At 36.5% G+C, this 16220-nt stretch overlaps 1 protein-coding gene across 1 annotated transcript; it reads left to right on the top strand.

The window, feature by feature from the left end:
• Window positions 1-1718: 1718 nt before the first annotated feature.
• On the top strand, window positions 1719-10720 carry LOC135198746 (putative uncharacterized protein DDB_G0286901). The gene is given in 5 exon segments (XM_064226602.1): window positions 1719-1852; window positions 2534-3982; window positions 9023-9097; window positions 9100-9921; window positions 9984-10720. Coding segments are annotated over 5 exon segments (2922 nt in total). The 5' UTR covers window positions 1719-1830; the 3' UTR covers window positions 10538-10720.
• The last annotated feature ends 5500 nt before the right edge of the window (window positions 10721-16220 follow it).

Raw genomic sequence — 16220 nt, 5'->3', positions numbered from 1 at the left:
AAGACGTCATGACGAGTACCGTGACAGTTGCTTCAGCTGCTTTGATGGTGACTTTTGTTGTTGGGATGCCATCTTTTTTACACTGAGTACAGCTACCTTCATAATTTCGTGTTATACGTAATGTATTGCTTGATATTTTTTAGATTCGTCCATGTCAGATATTATAATAAAATGGAGGATGTGAAATTTGCTGCAATAGTTTTCTACTTGTGGCCAATTGTGTGTGTACATATATATATATATATATATATATATATATATATATATATATATATATATATTATATATATATATATATAAATGCACACACACACACACACACACATATATATTATATATATATATATATTATATATATTAAATATATATATGTATATAATATATATTATATATATATATATATATAATATATATATATATATATATAGTATATATATATATAATTATATATATATATAAAAGGGAAGACGTATTGACTTCTCATACCTATCAAAAGCAAAAATTAGTACAATTGGCTTAAACGTTTTAGATACGACGGCCCTGTAATGAATGGCCGATAGAAATAAAAAAATATCATTCATTCAAAAGCCTTCGTAAGCCAAGAACTCTAACGTGTAATTACTCCTGTAAGTAGTACTAACCTCTACTCAAGTAAACAGTAATTAAAGCCTCTCCTTCCTCAATTGAATTGTTCTATACCGTACTAGAACACTGCCTTAATGTTTGGGTGTGACTATAGAACACAAACCGAAATTAAACTAACGCTAGCCTTATAATCTTCATTCTGGGACATTGCGTACCTTCAGTCTTTACAGACCATGGAGACATATAACCATACAACTGGAAAACACTAAAGCCATTAACAACCTATAATAGACTCGGAAAAAGACATCTTCATCATGCAATGGGTTTCCACACTTTTAGTTGGTTCCAAATTAATGATTGAATATGCACATCGGCCATAGAAACTCAGGTACAAAGGCATAAATAATTCTTTCAGTTTTATTTCACTGCCCTCAACAACAAACACTTTTAAGAAAGTATTCTTTGGTGACCCACTTGCAACAATCATATATAGTAGTTGGACAACTGACGACACGAATGCATTATTTTCCAGATGGAGTTTGGAACACGGAGATAACTGTTAAGACTAAGTTTCTTCTGTCTATTCACGAAAACAAAAAACACACACATATAGTATATGTTTGTATGAATTTTTTGCGTGCTTATATATATATATATATATATATATATATATATATATATATATATATATATATATATATATATATATATATATATATATATATATATATATATATATATATATATATTTTTAATGTATATAAGCAACTTCGTGAAGCATATAAAGATGACATGCATCAAAAACAGGAAGAACTATAGTACGAAAGTAATGCTTAAAAGCATAATGTTCTTAACGAAGAAGGTTTTAACCTTAAATAAATAGTAAATATAAATTTATATACAGATACGTAATAAATATGTATATGTATGTAAGTATAGGATTTCAATATAGGTACAGACTTGTCCGACAAGGTTCGAGAACTTCCGTCACGCGCTTACTAATTAGGGCATCGTGACAGGTGTGAAATGGGGGCATGGGGCATGAAAGCAAAACAGCGGGGGGCGGCGACTTCTCTTCCTTTGCCAGTATAAATTCGCATCCCATCACGGTAAAGCATCATTCATCTCACGACTCCAGCATCTTCTCTTCCTCCTGTCTTCCCTCCAGATTCTGTCATCCTCAAATTCTCCCACAGACTTTTCCTTTCCTCTTTCTGCAGACACCTGTATTCTATACAAAAAGCTATGAAGGCTTTCGTATTGCTAGGTAAGCGGATGTTGACTGATCTTACTGACCAATACACTAAATTCAAGTTCCTGAGACCCAATTCATTCTGCTTGAAGTTATTCATAACTTCCTCTTCGTAGTGACCAGTTTTCCTTCTTGAAATGAACCCTAATCGGTTTAGTTATGAAGATTGAGAGCAACAACAATTTTTTTCAGAATTATTCAGGTCCTAATGGAAAAATACTTAGAGTAGTAAGAGTCTTGGAATGTAGAAACAAATCCACAGTTATGTAACTAAAATACATTGTAAAATAAAGCCATTCATTTTTCAAGAAGCTCTACGGTTCCTCTTTTCAATCTCTGAAATCGAAAAGGAGAATCGTACAGGTCCTCGAAAGCTACCTGTAGTTTTACTTTTAATTGTATTTGTATAGATACATAGCTATGGATTTGCTTCTACATAGAAATGATAAAAAAAACTTTCATTTTTACTTCCCAACCTAAGATAACTAAATCCTATGCAAAAAAAAAAAATTGTATCTGTGTATATGTGAATGAAGCTTGAAATTACGTACGTTAATTGATGAACGAACTAATCTATTTTCTCTAGAGTAAAAGTTAAAGCATCAAGTTAATTAAGCTGAAAATTATGTCGATGAATCGAAAGATCTGCATCCAAAACAATTCAAATATCATTATGCACACTTTCTTTTTTCACAGCTCTTCTGGGAGCTGTAACATCCCAAAGCTTTCCATCCACTACGTACAGAGCACCCAACGGTGAGTTTTCCAATGGCTTTGGAAGCAATGGTGGTCTAAGTAATGGCCATGGTGCTTCTCTAAGCAGATCCTACGGAGTTCCCAATGGGGGATATGGAGTCGACGCCGAAATTGCTGCCTTGGCCGAAAACATTCCAGGTGGTGGTGTCCCTGGAGTAGACTATCCAGTCCTGGCTGATGTCCCTGACACAGGATTCTCCTGCGATGCCCAAACTGTCCCTGGATACTACGTCGATACAGCCCCTGAAGCTGGCTGCCAGCTCTTCCACATCTGCCAGGACAGACCCAATGGACGCCGCCAGCAGGACTCCTTCCTCTGCCCCAACGGCACCATCCTCAATCAGCAGTACTTGGTCTGTGACTGGTGGTTCAACTTCGACTGTTCCACTGCTCAAGACTTCTACTTCGTCAACGAATTCATTGGAGTCGAACCAACTGCTCAGTATGCTAATGGTATCATCAATGGCAACGGAAATGGCAATGGAAGAAATGGCTACGTCTATGGCAATGGTAATGGAAATGGAAACTTAAGGGGTGTACTCACCAATGGTAATGGCAATGGAAGGAATGGATATACCAATGGCAATAGTAATGGAAATGGCATCAATGGTAATGGCAATGGAAGGAATGGATACACCAATGGTAATGGAAGGAATGGATATGCTAACGGTAATGGAAATGGCATCAATGGATTCACCAATGGTAATGGAAATGGAAGGAATGGATACACCAATGGTAATGGAAATGGCATCAATGGCTCTACCAATGGTAATGGAAATGGCATCAATGGTAATGGAAGGAATGGATATGCTAACGGTAATGGAAATGGAAATGGCATCAATGGATTCACCAATGGTAATGGCAATGGAAGGAATGGATATACCAATGGCAATAGTAATGGAAATGGCATCAATGGTAATGGCAATGGAAGGAATGGACTCACCAACGGTAATGGAAGGAATGGATACACCAATGGTAGTGGAAATGGGATCAATGGTAATGGCAATGGAAGAAATGGATACACCAATGGTAATGGAAGGAATGGATATGCTAACGGTAATGGAAATGGCATCAATGGATTCACCAATGGTAATGGCAATGGAAGAAATGGATACACCAACGGTAATGGTAATGGCATCAATGGCTTTACCAATGGTAATGGAAATGGCAATGGCAATGGCATCAATGGTAATGGTAATGGAAGAAGTGGATTTTCCAATGGCAATGGAAATGGGAGGAACGGATACACCAATGGTAACGGTAATGGTTTTACCAATGGCAATGGAAATGGCATCAATGGTAATGGCAAAGGTAGAAATGGCTTTACCAACGGTAACGGAAATGGAAGGAATGGATTTACCAATGGCAATGGAAATGGGAATGGTTTTGGTGCCCCATCCCAGTCTTACGGCGTTCCTGTCTTCTAATCCAGCCAGATGAGTCATTCCCAAGACATCCAGAGCTCCAGCGTCGACTCTTTAATGGAAACTATGATGACTGCTCTCATCATTCTTCTTCAATTTTCCCTTTTCCTCTTTTCACTGCTTCATGTTTCCTCTTCCTCATTATTACGATTCATCCAACTTCGAGAAATATATTCACGAAAAAAATTGCTATTTATATTGAATAAATTGTTAAAAATTAGAAAAAATGAAATATAATAAAATAAGAGTTTTTCCTTTATCATCTATTTAAAAATACATTTGAGCGAATATATATACATATATATATTATACACACACAAACACATACATATATATATTATATATATATATATATATATATATATATATATATATATATATATATACATATATAATATATATATATATATGAAATTACATTATGCAAAATTCACACATATGGCAGACTTAAATAAAATAAATATATCAGGCATAAAATAAGAACTATTCTAAAATGAAGAAAAGGCTTGCGGGGTTTATCATCAGCGTAATAAATAGCTAATTTTGACTCTAGATGTCCTTTCTTTACTCCTAAAAAAGATATCAATACTGTATTCTTTTAACAAATGATTTTCTGGCGACCCAAATATAATTCCTTTCATAGCTGATACAACCAGCCCGAGAAGAGCCTTTATTTTAGGCTCAAAGTCTGGATAAACTAATCCTTTATTATTATAATAATCACAGGTGATAAAACGGACAATTCTGAACAATTTGCTTTCTTGGAATAATCTTTAACCTGCATCTACGAGTAATCAGGGTCTACTTTCTTTCATCGGAATACCAATGTCAATCTAATTTCCTTGTTATATCTTCAGTTTCATGTTTAATATTAAAATCATCAAAATTATGGTAACGATATTAATAACTAATACTTGTTAATGAACTATTAATGACAATTGAATATTTTTTGTACTCTTTTTACTTCATAGTCCATGACCGTTTAAAATAATTTTTTTTTTTTTTTTTTTTTGCCAAACCTAAGGAATTTTGGAAACAAAAAAATGCCTTTGGCATCATGTATGTCTTTCTTTCTTTTACATTTTGAGAGAATTCTCTAAGAGCTGTGCGCAGACAAACTTTAATCCCGTAAAATACACTAAAAGAATATTGACATTTACAAAGGGCGCTGGAATCTAAATAATACTGAGCGTACTCACACTGCACAAGTACTGAATCTTAATCTCCAACTTAAAATCGTCAAATGATATCTGAAGTAAATTTCTGTTTGTCATAGTGTTATTTCTGGAGATTCCGTTGAATTCTGAGTGCTGTATGAATATGTAGAATTTTGGCCCAAGCCCAGACGCTGGAACCTATGAGGTTATTCAGCAATGAAGGGGAAACTGATAGTCGATTGGTGAGAAAGTTGTAACAAGAAGAAAATCTCGTAGTTGCACAATGACACATTTCTTAGAGAGGATGGAAAGTACGATGGAAGACAGAGAATAAGAAAAGAGGTACAATTACAGGAATTAAAGGAGTTGCAGATAAGGAACGCTGCAAAGAACCTTAGGTATTGCCCACAGTGCACTGCATGAGGTACACTGACGACACCAGCCCCCTACTGGGCTTTGTAGTTGCTGCAGAAGAAATCCCTAGGGGTGCCGGGGGATTGGTGTATCGAAAACACATAAGAAATGGCTGGCAACCTAACAAATCTCTCTCTCTCTCTCTCTCTCTCTCATCCTTTACTTCAGGAGATGAAATAATACAACGGCACAGGTATTCCTCCAGCTTCGTGGAGTACTGTTAGCAATTAAGGGGATGTCTCAGTAACTTGAGTCTTGCAATGTGTACAATATATTAATAACCACAAATGATCAAAAATACTTCTATCTATATTTCTTTCCTCTAGAACTATGCCTTCCCCAAAAAGCGGTTCCTTCCGAATCAAGACGGTAATTGCCATCCCAACTGCTAAATCAAATCTCACTGCAATGAAGTTTACCTTCCCTGACATGACTCAAGCGTAAAAAGATAGCGTTAAAAAAACCAATGGTCATCATCAAAGATTCTGAAGCAACGGTCACGTTACACACTAAACGTCAGCCTTTATATCAATAGATATATTACGAACCTTAAACTCTTCAAAATAACTTTTGTTTTACATTGCATATTTGACGTTTAATAAGCCAGGAAGTATCTACTTATCATACCTCCCGAAAGAAAAATGAGTACAGTTACGCTTCAACGTTTTAGATACGACAAGCCCTAGAATGAATGAATGAATGAATGAATGATCATTCAGTCATTGATTTCAAGACCGTCGTATTCCAAGGACTCTGAAGCATAATTACCTCCATAAGTACTACTAGTTTCTACTGAAGTAAACATATATGGCTTCTTCATAAATTGTTCTATAAAGCACCAGAATTCTTCCTTAATGTTTGGGTGTGACCCAAGCACACCCCAAAACAACAACTTACGCCCTAGCCTTGTAATCGCCATCTTGAGGCATTGTGTGCCTCCTTTCTTTACAGATCATGGAGGCATCTACCTTCCAACTGCAACATAAGACTGACATTAACCACTTTAGAATCGTAAAAAAAAATAAAAAACATATCTTCCCCTTACGATATGATTCCACATTTCTTGTTAATTACTAACTGATGATTTACACATCCGCAATACCAAGTGGGATACCCAGACATAAATAACCCTTTCAGTTTCATTTCAATTCCCTCAACAACAAAAGGACTTTTAAGAAAGTATTCTTTGGTGACCCACCTGCAACAATCATATATAGAAGTTGGACAACCGACGACACGAATGCCTCCTTTTCTAGATGGAGTTTGGAACACGGAGATATCCTATTATGACTGTAAGTTTCTTGTGTCTATTCACGTACACAAAAATTTAGACCCTTGTATTTGTAACATGTTTAAGAATGACCTCAAAGATATAATTACAGACTTAAATAAAGATTAGTTGCCTTAGAGATATCTTCGTTGTATATGTATGTTTAATATGTATTGTGAATATGTTTTTGTTTACCAAAGTTCAGAATAGCTGTCATCTATAATAATCCTTTAATTGTCTTGTACTTGTGTCTAAGCAGATTGTCTTAATCTTTTTGTTTTTTAAAATTGTACCCATGTTTATGCTTTTTTGGGAAGTTTACTCATTTTCCAGGTGTGTCGGATTCTAGGTACTAATCTCTTTATAATCCCTATCTGTCATTTATACCTTTCTTGTATTGTCAATTCCTCACGTAAGTCAGTTCATCTGCTAAGTAAAAGACGTTGAACGTCGAAAGATCTTGCTGAACCTTCGTTGTTTATTTTCCCTCGTGGTTTATACCTTTACCTTTACATATATATTGTGTGTGTGAATGTTTCTTTTTGCGTACGTGAATATCTATCTATCTATCTATCTATCTATCTATCTATCTATCTATCTATCTATCTATCTATATATATATATCTATATATACATATACATATATATATATATATATATATATATATATATATATATATATATATATATAATGTATATATGTAAATTCTGACGTATATAAAGATGACATGCATCAAAATCATGAAGAACTACAGTGCAAAAGTAATGTTATTGTGGAAAAGAACGAGACAGATCCTTAAACGCATAATGTTCCCAAGGGAGAAGGTTTTAAATTTAACCTTAAATAAGTAAATATATATATATATATATGCACGTAATAAATATGTATATGCATGCATGTATGTATATATTTTTAGTACGGATACAGACTTGTCCGACAAGGTTCGAGAACTTCCGTCACGCGCTTACTAATTAGGGCATCGTGACAGGTGTGAAATGGGGGCATGTTATTCTTCCAAGTGGGGCATGAAAGCAAACAGCGGGAGGGATTGGGGGGGGGGGGGGGACTTCTCTTCCTTTGCCATGATAAATTCGCATCCCATCTCGTTGCAGCATCATTCATCTCACAGCTCCAGCATCTTCTCTTCCTCCTGTCGTCCCTCCACTCTGTCATCTTCAAACTCTCTCACAGATCTTTCCTTTCCTCTCTCTACAGACACCTGTCTTCTCCACAGAAAGCTATGAAGGCTTTCGTATTGCTAGGTAAGCGGACGTTGACTGATCTTTCTGACCAATACACTAAATTCAAGTTCCTTCTGCTTGAAGTTATTCATAACTTCCCCTTCGTAGTGACCAGTTTTCCACCTTGAAATGAACCCTCATCGTATTAGTCATGAGGGTTGAGGGTAACATGAAGTTTTGATATAGTTATTCAGGTCCTAATGAATAAAATACTCATGGTAATAAGAATCTTAGAATGTAGAAATAAATCCACAGCTAGTTAATGGTAGAAATATATTTAGTTAGAAAAGAAACTATGCTGATATCTTTTATAGAACTTGCACGATTCCCCTTTTCGATCTCTAAAATTGAATCTTACAGATCCTCGAAAGCTATCTGCAAAGATTTATTTGTAAATGTATTTGTACAGTTAAACAGTTGTCGATATGCTTCTACATAAATAAGACCATTGACAAAGCATTCAAGACCGCACTTTAAACAATTTAATATTTTTCTTCGAATCGTTGTGAATTTCGCTCATTATAATTTATATTTTATAAATAATGCTAAACCACTGATAATTAAATCTTATGAATGAGAAATTGTACCTATGTATATATGATAAAGGTTTAGATTACTTATATTTAAAGACGAATTAACTAATCGATTTACTCTATAGTAAAGTGTAAAGCATCAAGTTAATTAAGCTGAAAAGTCTGCCACTAAATTTAGTTCTGAATCTCAACAAGTCGACTATCATTATGCACACTTTCTTTTCCCACAGCTCTTCTGGGAGCTGTAACATCCCAAAGCTTTCCATCCACTACGTACGGAGCACCCAACGGTGAGTTTTCCAATGGCTTTGGAAGCAATGGTGGTCTAAGTAATGGCTATGGTGCTCCTCTAAGCAGATCCTACGGAGTTCCCAATGGGGGATATGGAGTCTACGATGAATTTGCTGCCTTGGCTGAAAACATTCCAGGTGGTGGTGTCCCTGGAGTAGATTATCCAGTCCTGGCTGATGCGATGCCCAAATTGTCCCTGGATACTACGCCGATACAGCCCCTGAGGCTGGCTGCCAGGTCTTCCACATCTGCCAGGACAGACCCAATGGACGCCGCCAGCAGGACTCCTTCCTCTGCCCCAACGGCACCATCCTCAATCAGCAGTACTTGGTCTGTGACTGGTGGTTCAACTTCGACTGTTCCACTGCTCAAGACTTCTACTTCGTCAACGAATTCATTGGAGTCGAACCAACTGCTCAGTATGCTAATGGTATCATCAATGGCAACGGAAATGGCAATGGAAGAAATGGCTACGTCTATGGCAATGGAAATGGCAACCTAAGGAGTGTATTCGCCAATGGCAATGGAAGGAATGGATACACCAATGGAAATGGTAATGGAAATGGTAATGGAAATGGCATCAATGGTTTCACCAACGGAAATGGAAATGGCATTAGTGGCAATGGAAGAAATGGATACACCAACGGTAATGGAAATGGTAATGGCATCAATGGCAATGGTAATGGAAGGAATGGATACACCAATGGAAATGGTAATGGAAATGGCATCAATGGCTCCATCAACGGTAATGGTAATGGAAGAAATGGATACACCAATGGGAATGGTAATGGAAATGGTATCAATGGCTCCATCAACGGTAATGGTAATGGAAGAAATGGATACACCAATAGAAATGGTAATGGAAATGGCATCAATGGCAATGGTAATGTAAGGAATGGATACACCAACGGTAATGGAAATGGTAATGGCATCAATGGCAATGGTAATGGAAGGAATGGATACACCAATGGAAATGGTAATGGAAATGGCATCAATGGTAATGGAAGCAATGGATACACCAATGAAATGGTTTATGGAAATGGCATCATGGTAATGGAAGGAATGGATACACCAATGGAAATGGTAATGGAAATGGCATCAATGGTAATGGAAGGAATGGATACACCAATGGAAATGGTAATGGAAATGGCATCAATGGTAATGGAAGGAATGGATACACCAATGGAAATGGTAATGGAAATGGCATCAATGGCAATGGCAATGGAAGAAATGGATACACCAATGGTAATGGAAATGGTAATGGCATCAATGGCTCCATCAACGGTAATGGTAATGGAAGGAATGAATACACCAATGGAAATGGTAATGGAAATGGCATCAATGGTAATGGAAGGAATGGATACACCAACGGTAATGGAAATGGTGATAGCATCAATGTTAATGGTAATGGAAGGAATGGATACACCAATGGAAATGGTAATGGAAATGGCATCAATGGCAATGGTAATGGAAGGAATGGATACACCAATGGAAATGGCATCAATGGATTTACCAATGGCAATGGTAATGGAAGGAATGGATTTACCAATGGCAATGGAAATGGGAATGGTTTTGGTGCCCCATCCCAGTCTTACGGCGTTCCTGTCTTCTAATCGAGCCAGATGAGTCATCCCCAAGATATCCAGACTCCAGCGTCGACTCTTTAATGGAAATTATGATGACTGCTCTCATTATTCTTCTTCAATTTTTCCTTTTCATCTTTTTACTGCTTCAAGTTTCCTCTTCTTCATTATCAATGATTCATCCAACTTCGAGAAATATTATATTCACGAAAAAACTGCATAATTATATTGAATAAATTGTTAAAAATTAGAATAAATAAAATATTTATAAAATAAGAACTTTTCTTTAGTCAACTGTTCAAAATTCCTTTGAGTGAGATTATTTTAGTGGTAGTGTTATATATATATATAATATATATATATATATATATATATATATATATACTATATATAATATATATAAGGCCTAGTGTATAATTAATGATATATTGCCAATATGTTTGCTGTGACCTATTGGAATGTGGAGAACAGAGCCGAAGCAACGACCTGAGAAAAGCTGACAAATGGTTTCTGTGGGTGGCGTGATATGAAAACTGCATAGAAAGACGAGTCAATGATCACGAGTTCATGGGCTCTTTTCAAAGTGCCTTTGGGAAACTGGTTGTAGCCAGTAATATGAGGCGTTGTCGAAATGTGCATTCGTATGTGCGTGTGCGCCTCTTCTATTGATAATGTATCCCTACCCAAGTCTATGGTGGATTTGGATAGAGACGTCTTTGGAAGAAAGGCAAGATGCCAGGGAAGCTCTGCGAAAGTTTATCTGTGTTAAGTGAGTGAAATATTCTGGCTGCATGGGTGAGTCTTGAACTATTTTAGCCAAAGAGTGGCCTGTTGTCTGTTTAACATTTATAAGAATATCCAATCTTTAATCTTTGTTGTTAAACTTATGTGTACTTACAAGTGTATTTCTCATGTCTTTGAAACAGACGGTTCTAGCAGAACTATGGGGGGACCGAGAGAGTCCCGATGGGAGAATAGACATTTGGTGTGACCATTACTGTTTTAGACATTTGAATATTGGGGGTTTATCTGAATTAAGTTAGTCTGTGAGACCTGATTGATTTACTATCTTTTGTTGTTAAATAAATGTATTTTTTGTAATGCAACTCTCTCATTTGATTACCTGTTAGCATGGAGAGAGAGAGAGAGAGAGAGAGAGAGAGAGAGAGAGAGAGAGAGAGAGAGAGAGAGAGAGAGGTATCACTTAGAGAGAGAGAGAGAGAGAGAGCGGTCGCTTGGAGAGAGAGAGATTATGTGTTGGTATGCCTGACGCTTGGAGTTACACATTTACCAAATGAATAACGAGATTAATATCCCGTTAACAGATGTGGTGGCTTTGGGGGGGGGTTACAGATTTTGGTGGCAGCGGGCAAAAAGCGGTATAAAAGGTTTTTTTTATGCCTAGGTACGCTAATGAAGAGATAGGTGACCAGTTAAAAAATAAAGGTGTTATGGCTTAGTGATAGTTTTCGAACGACAAAGCCTTTGTGGGATTGTAGAAAAGTGTTAAATTGTTAGTTTTCAGTTACTAAGGGAGAGAAAATGAGAAATATCTATCCGTTAACTGTGAAGGGAGGGGGAGGATTTTTATAGGGTCAGCATTTTGCCCAGAGCGAGATGCTTCAAGGAGCGGGGAACAGTCAGTTAGTACTGAGATGTTTGTGAAGTGTGATTCCCGAGATTCCCCCGCGTGTGTTACTGGCATGCCTTGCGCGAATTCCGAGTTCTTTTTGTTCCCATAATGGAGTGGTGAGTGTTAAAGAACATTGTTTTTTAAGGGGAGGGTTTTTTTTTAAATATTTCAGTGAAAAGGGACTGGTTTAAAAGGTCAAATTTTTTTGTCTTTCCCCATAGTAGCAGAAAGTGACATGTTTTCTTTATTGGCGCGTGTTTAGAATAGATGCATTCGTCTCTGTTTAACATATAAGGGTGTATAAAGATGTTTTTTTCATGCATGCAAACTGTTCTTGGATAGCATATTTCGCTTGGAGACAAAGCGCCCACCATTTTCTTGCGGGCTCAGCACATTTCTGCTAACTGGCACAGAGAGGGGAGTATGGCCTGCCTCAGGGGATAGTGCATGGGAGGGTACTGGTACTACTACTGGTGTACACCTTGGGGGGGTCCTCAGACACTGTTCAAGGGGGTGTTCTATCGCTTGACTGGGGGGTGTTCTAACGGGAGGGAGAAACTTTTTTTCTCAGTGTGGGTGAACTCCTCCTTCCTTTTTTTTTTCTTTGTCGGGGTGTTGGAAGACGAGTCTGGCCTTGACAATGAATGCCAGGACATCAGCTGATTGATTAGTTGATGAAGTGAAATGCCCGTAGAGTCTTTTCTTTAGAAAGAGATTTTTTTTTCTCGTGAATGAAGAGAAAAGCAAATAACATGCACGGGATGTGTTGTATGTTTTCCTTATTCTGGAGATCTTTGCAAGAGAATTATTACTGTGGAGAATTATTATTATTATTAATTTTTGAGATGTGTCACGGGAGGGTTGCTTAAGTAGAATTATAATTACGGGAGACTTATTTTACGAGAGATTTGAAGTATTTCATGGGAGATTATTTTATAATTATTACAGATAATTATTCATGGAGAATTAATACAATGAATTATGGGAGAAATCTTGGGGTTAGTTGTTTGTTGAGTTTTTGTAACTTTGGAGAATATTTCAGTAATTCATGAGTGATGAGTTTTGCCGAGTCTTGGTGAATTGTGTTGAATTTTGCTGAATCTTGGTGAATTGTGTTGAATCTTGCTGAACTTTTGGTGAATTTTGTGCTTAACTTTTGGTGAATGGACAAGCATTAACGTTGGTGATGTTTTTTTTTTTATACTAATATTAGTGATTTTGATGATAGCAATTTTTTGTGATTTTGTTGATAATGATATTTCTGATACTGATTTTTTTTTATACTAATATACGTGGGTGCTATAATGCTATCAAGGGTGGTGAAATCTTTTTTGAATTTGGGAGGAACTAACAACACATTATTTTTCTTTGTTCCTTTTTTTTATGAGTTCAGCAGATAATTGCTTGACAACTAGTGAGTCACGGGAGATAGTTAACAATACCGTTGATTTTTCTTTTCTCCTTTTTTGGAAGTTAGCCATCCCTGACACAAGTTTTTATCATGGGTGAATTTGAATTGATTTTTTCTCTCCATACGTACTGGCACTACATTTTTTCTCTGGATATTTATGCTCCAGAAATTGTGAGTTTCTTGCACAATACCTTTGTTGTATTTGTGACAACTTTGTGAGAGATAGGAAACTTGGCTAAGTTTCTAGTGGCCTATGCCGTAGTGCATATGGAGAAGTCTTTGTTTAGACATTTTGAATTTGGAGTTCTGTTATAATGAGCTCTGTGGCACATTAGTGATTTTTTCTAGAATTTCCTAGACAGTTTTTATTTGCCGAGTTTTGGCCTTTTTTAGCAGTTATGCTAAACGGAGAGAGTTTTATAGTTTTTGACTATAACATTGAGTTATTCTTTGGAGATATATCATTTGGAGATATAATTGGAGGTATATTATTTTGGAGTTATAATTTGAGATATATTATTTGGAGATATATTTTTGGCCAATTGATATTTGCCAATGTGATGAGAGCTATGTTTAGTTCAATTATTTTGCAGCCATCTTTGTTGCAAATGGACACATTTTTGGAGATATATGGGGCAATATTTGTGACTTTGTGAGCTAAATGCTTTGAGTGCACATTTTTTTGGAGATAGGATTTCATTTTTTTTATATTCCTTTTTGGAGATATATTTTTTTGGAGCCTTGTTTTATTCCACATGGAGTATTGGGGAAATAGAGGTAAATATTTTTTATTTGCCGAAATAGAGGTGAACATTTCTTTATTCCTGGAGTGGTGTTTTTTTTATTAACATGTGGCTTTTGGAGAAATAAGAGTGAATAATATGGGGGTTGGTTATTAATTAAATGGAGGAAATATTTTTTTTCACCGGAGTGCTCTAATTATTAATATGGTGTCACATATTTATGTATGGAGGTGGAATTAATCTTTGGCGGGTGACCTTTTTTTTTTTGTGGTTATAGAATTTTTTTTTTTCGAGCCAAGAGAAGATTTCTGTGGTTCCTTCTTTTTGGTTTCGTGACTATTTAGAGGCGAGTGGCATTACTGCATTGTGGTCATATGGAGATGTGTGCATTTTTTATGTTCACAAGTGTGTTATTTTGGAGGCATATAATTGGGCTGTGTCATGTTGAGAGAATACGTCTTTAAGACAAATTTTTGAACACACTAGTCATATCCTGGAGTTAATTTTGTGAAATGTGCTTACTTCGTGTCAGTTAGACCAGTTTTTTTTTAGAATCATGAGTTTCCAAACCTGTGTGTCTGACTAGACATTTTTTGTGCTGCTGTTTGAGCACACGTCCGCAGGTGGATTTTTCTGCTGACAAGCGCTGTGCTGTTCCTTTTCCTCTAGTGGTGATTGCTCAGAGTTTTTGCAATATCTGGAAATGTTGACAATAGCATTTCACGAAAGCACATGTGTGAGAGTTTGCTTTCTGGCAAATTCCATAGCTATTCATGGGGCATTTCTTGGGGAAAATGTGGGGCTATGTATATTATACATATGCTATGTATTTTGTGATGGGGGAAATCTACTTGTGATTATCTTTTTTTTAATTTTTTTTTCTTCCTTTTCCTATGAGAGATGTAATTGGGGATTGGGCTTAAATAGCATTTCTTTTTGGACGGGAGATGTAATTTTTCGGGGTTGTTATTTACATAAATGGGAGATTGACATTAAGTCTCATTGTACTTAATTATATGAGCAGTATAGGGGTTTTTGCTGTTAAACATTGGCGATTTTTACTGATTTTGTGAGTTGCTGTAATATCAGAGCTTGAGAGAACATTTTTGGGTCTGGGCGTGTTACGTGATTTTTTTTTTCCTTGGGCTCATTACAATTTTTCCTTTTTTTTTTTTTACTTATGAGAACATTCGAGTTTGAAATGTGAGTGCAGAAGTCCGTGGAGTTGCTGTGAGTTTTTGAGATGTGTGTGCGCTGATGTGTGAGTTTGGAGAATTGAGTTGGAGAACTTGATATTTTTTTTTTCTTTGCGAGTTATGATAATGACTTATGATTTAGTGGTCATATTAAGGGAGTTAATTGGGAGACGCTCTGTTAGTATTTCTGACTTTTTGAGATCATTGTTTGATAGAAGTAGTATGTCTGGGATTAATTTTCTTGGATTGACCGATGACTTGACTGACATACTAACACACCATAAGAGTCGTTCCCCAACGCTAGCAAGACGTCCACCAGCCGTGCAGAGAGGTTGCTGTCGTTTTGTCCGTGGTGATTACGAGAGTCTACAAGTTCAACAGCGTGTCTTTTGGGGATCTGCAGAAGCCGTTAGAAGTCTTCTACAATGAGGGAGGCATTTCGTCTTCCTACAGCCTGCTACAGCTGAGCAGCTAGTTGCAGACAAAGAGGGATATTCAAGAATCCAAGATGAGAGAGAGTCCCGATGGGAGAATAGACATTTGGTGTGACCATTACTGTTTCAGACATTTGAATATTGGGGGTTTATCTGAATTAAGTTAGTCTGTGAGACCTGATTGATTTACTATCTTTTGTTGTTAAACAAATGTATTTTTTGTAATGCAACTCTCTCATTTGATTACCTGTTAGCATGGAGAGAGAGAGAGAGAGAGAGAGAGAGAGAGTAGGAGA

This window comes from Macrobrachium nipponense, chromosome 22, assembly GCF_015104395.2.
Source record: "Macrobrachium nipponense isolate FS-2020 chromosome 22, ASM1510439v2, whole genome shotgun sequence".
In the NCBI taxonomy this organism is placed as follows: Eukaryota; Metazoa; Arthropoda; class Malacostraca; order Decapoda; family Palaemonidae; genus Macrobrachium; species Macrobrachium nipponense.
Note: the sequence above shows the minus strand (reverse complement) of the source record. Positions and strands in the feature narration are given on the sequence as shown.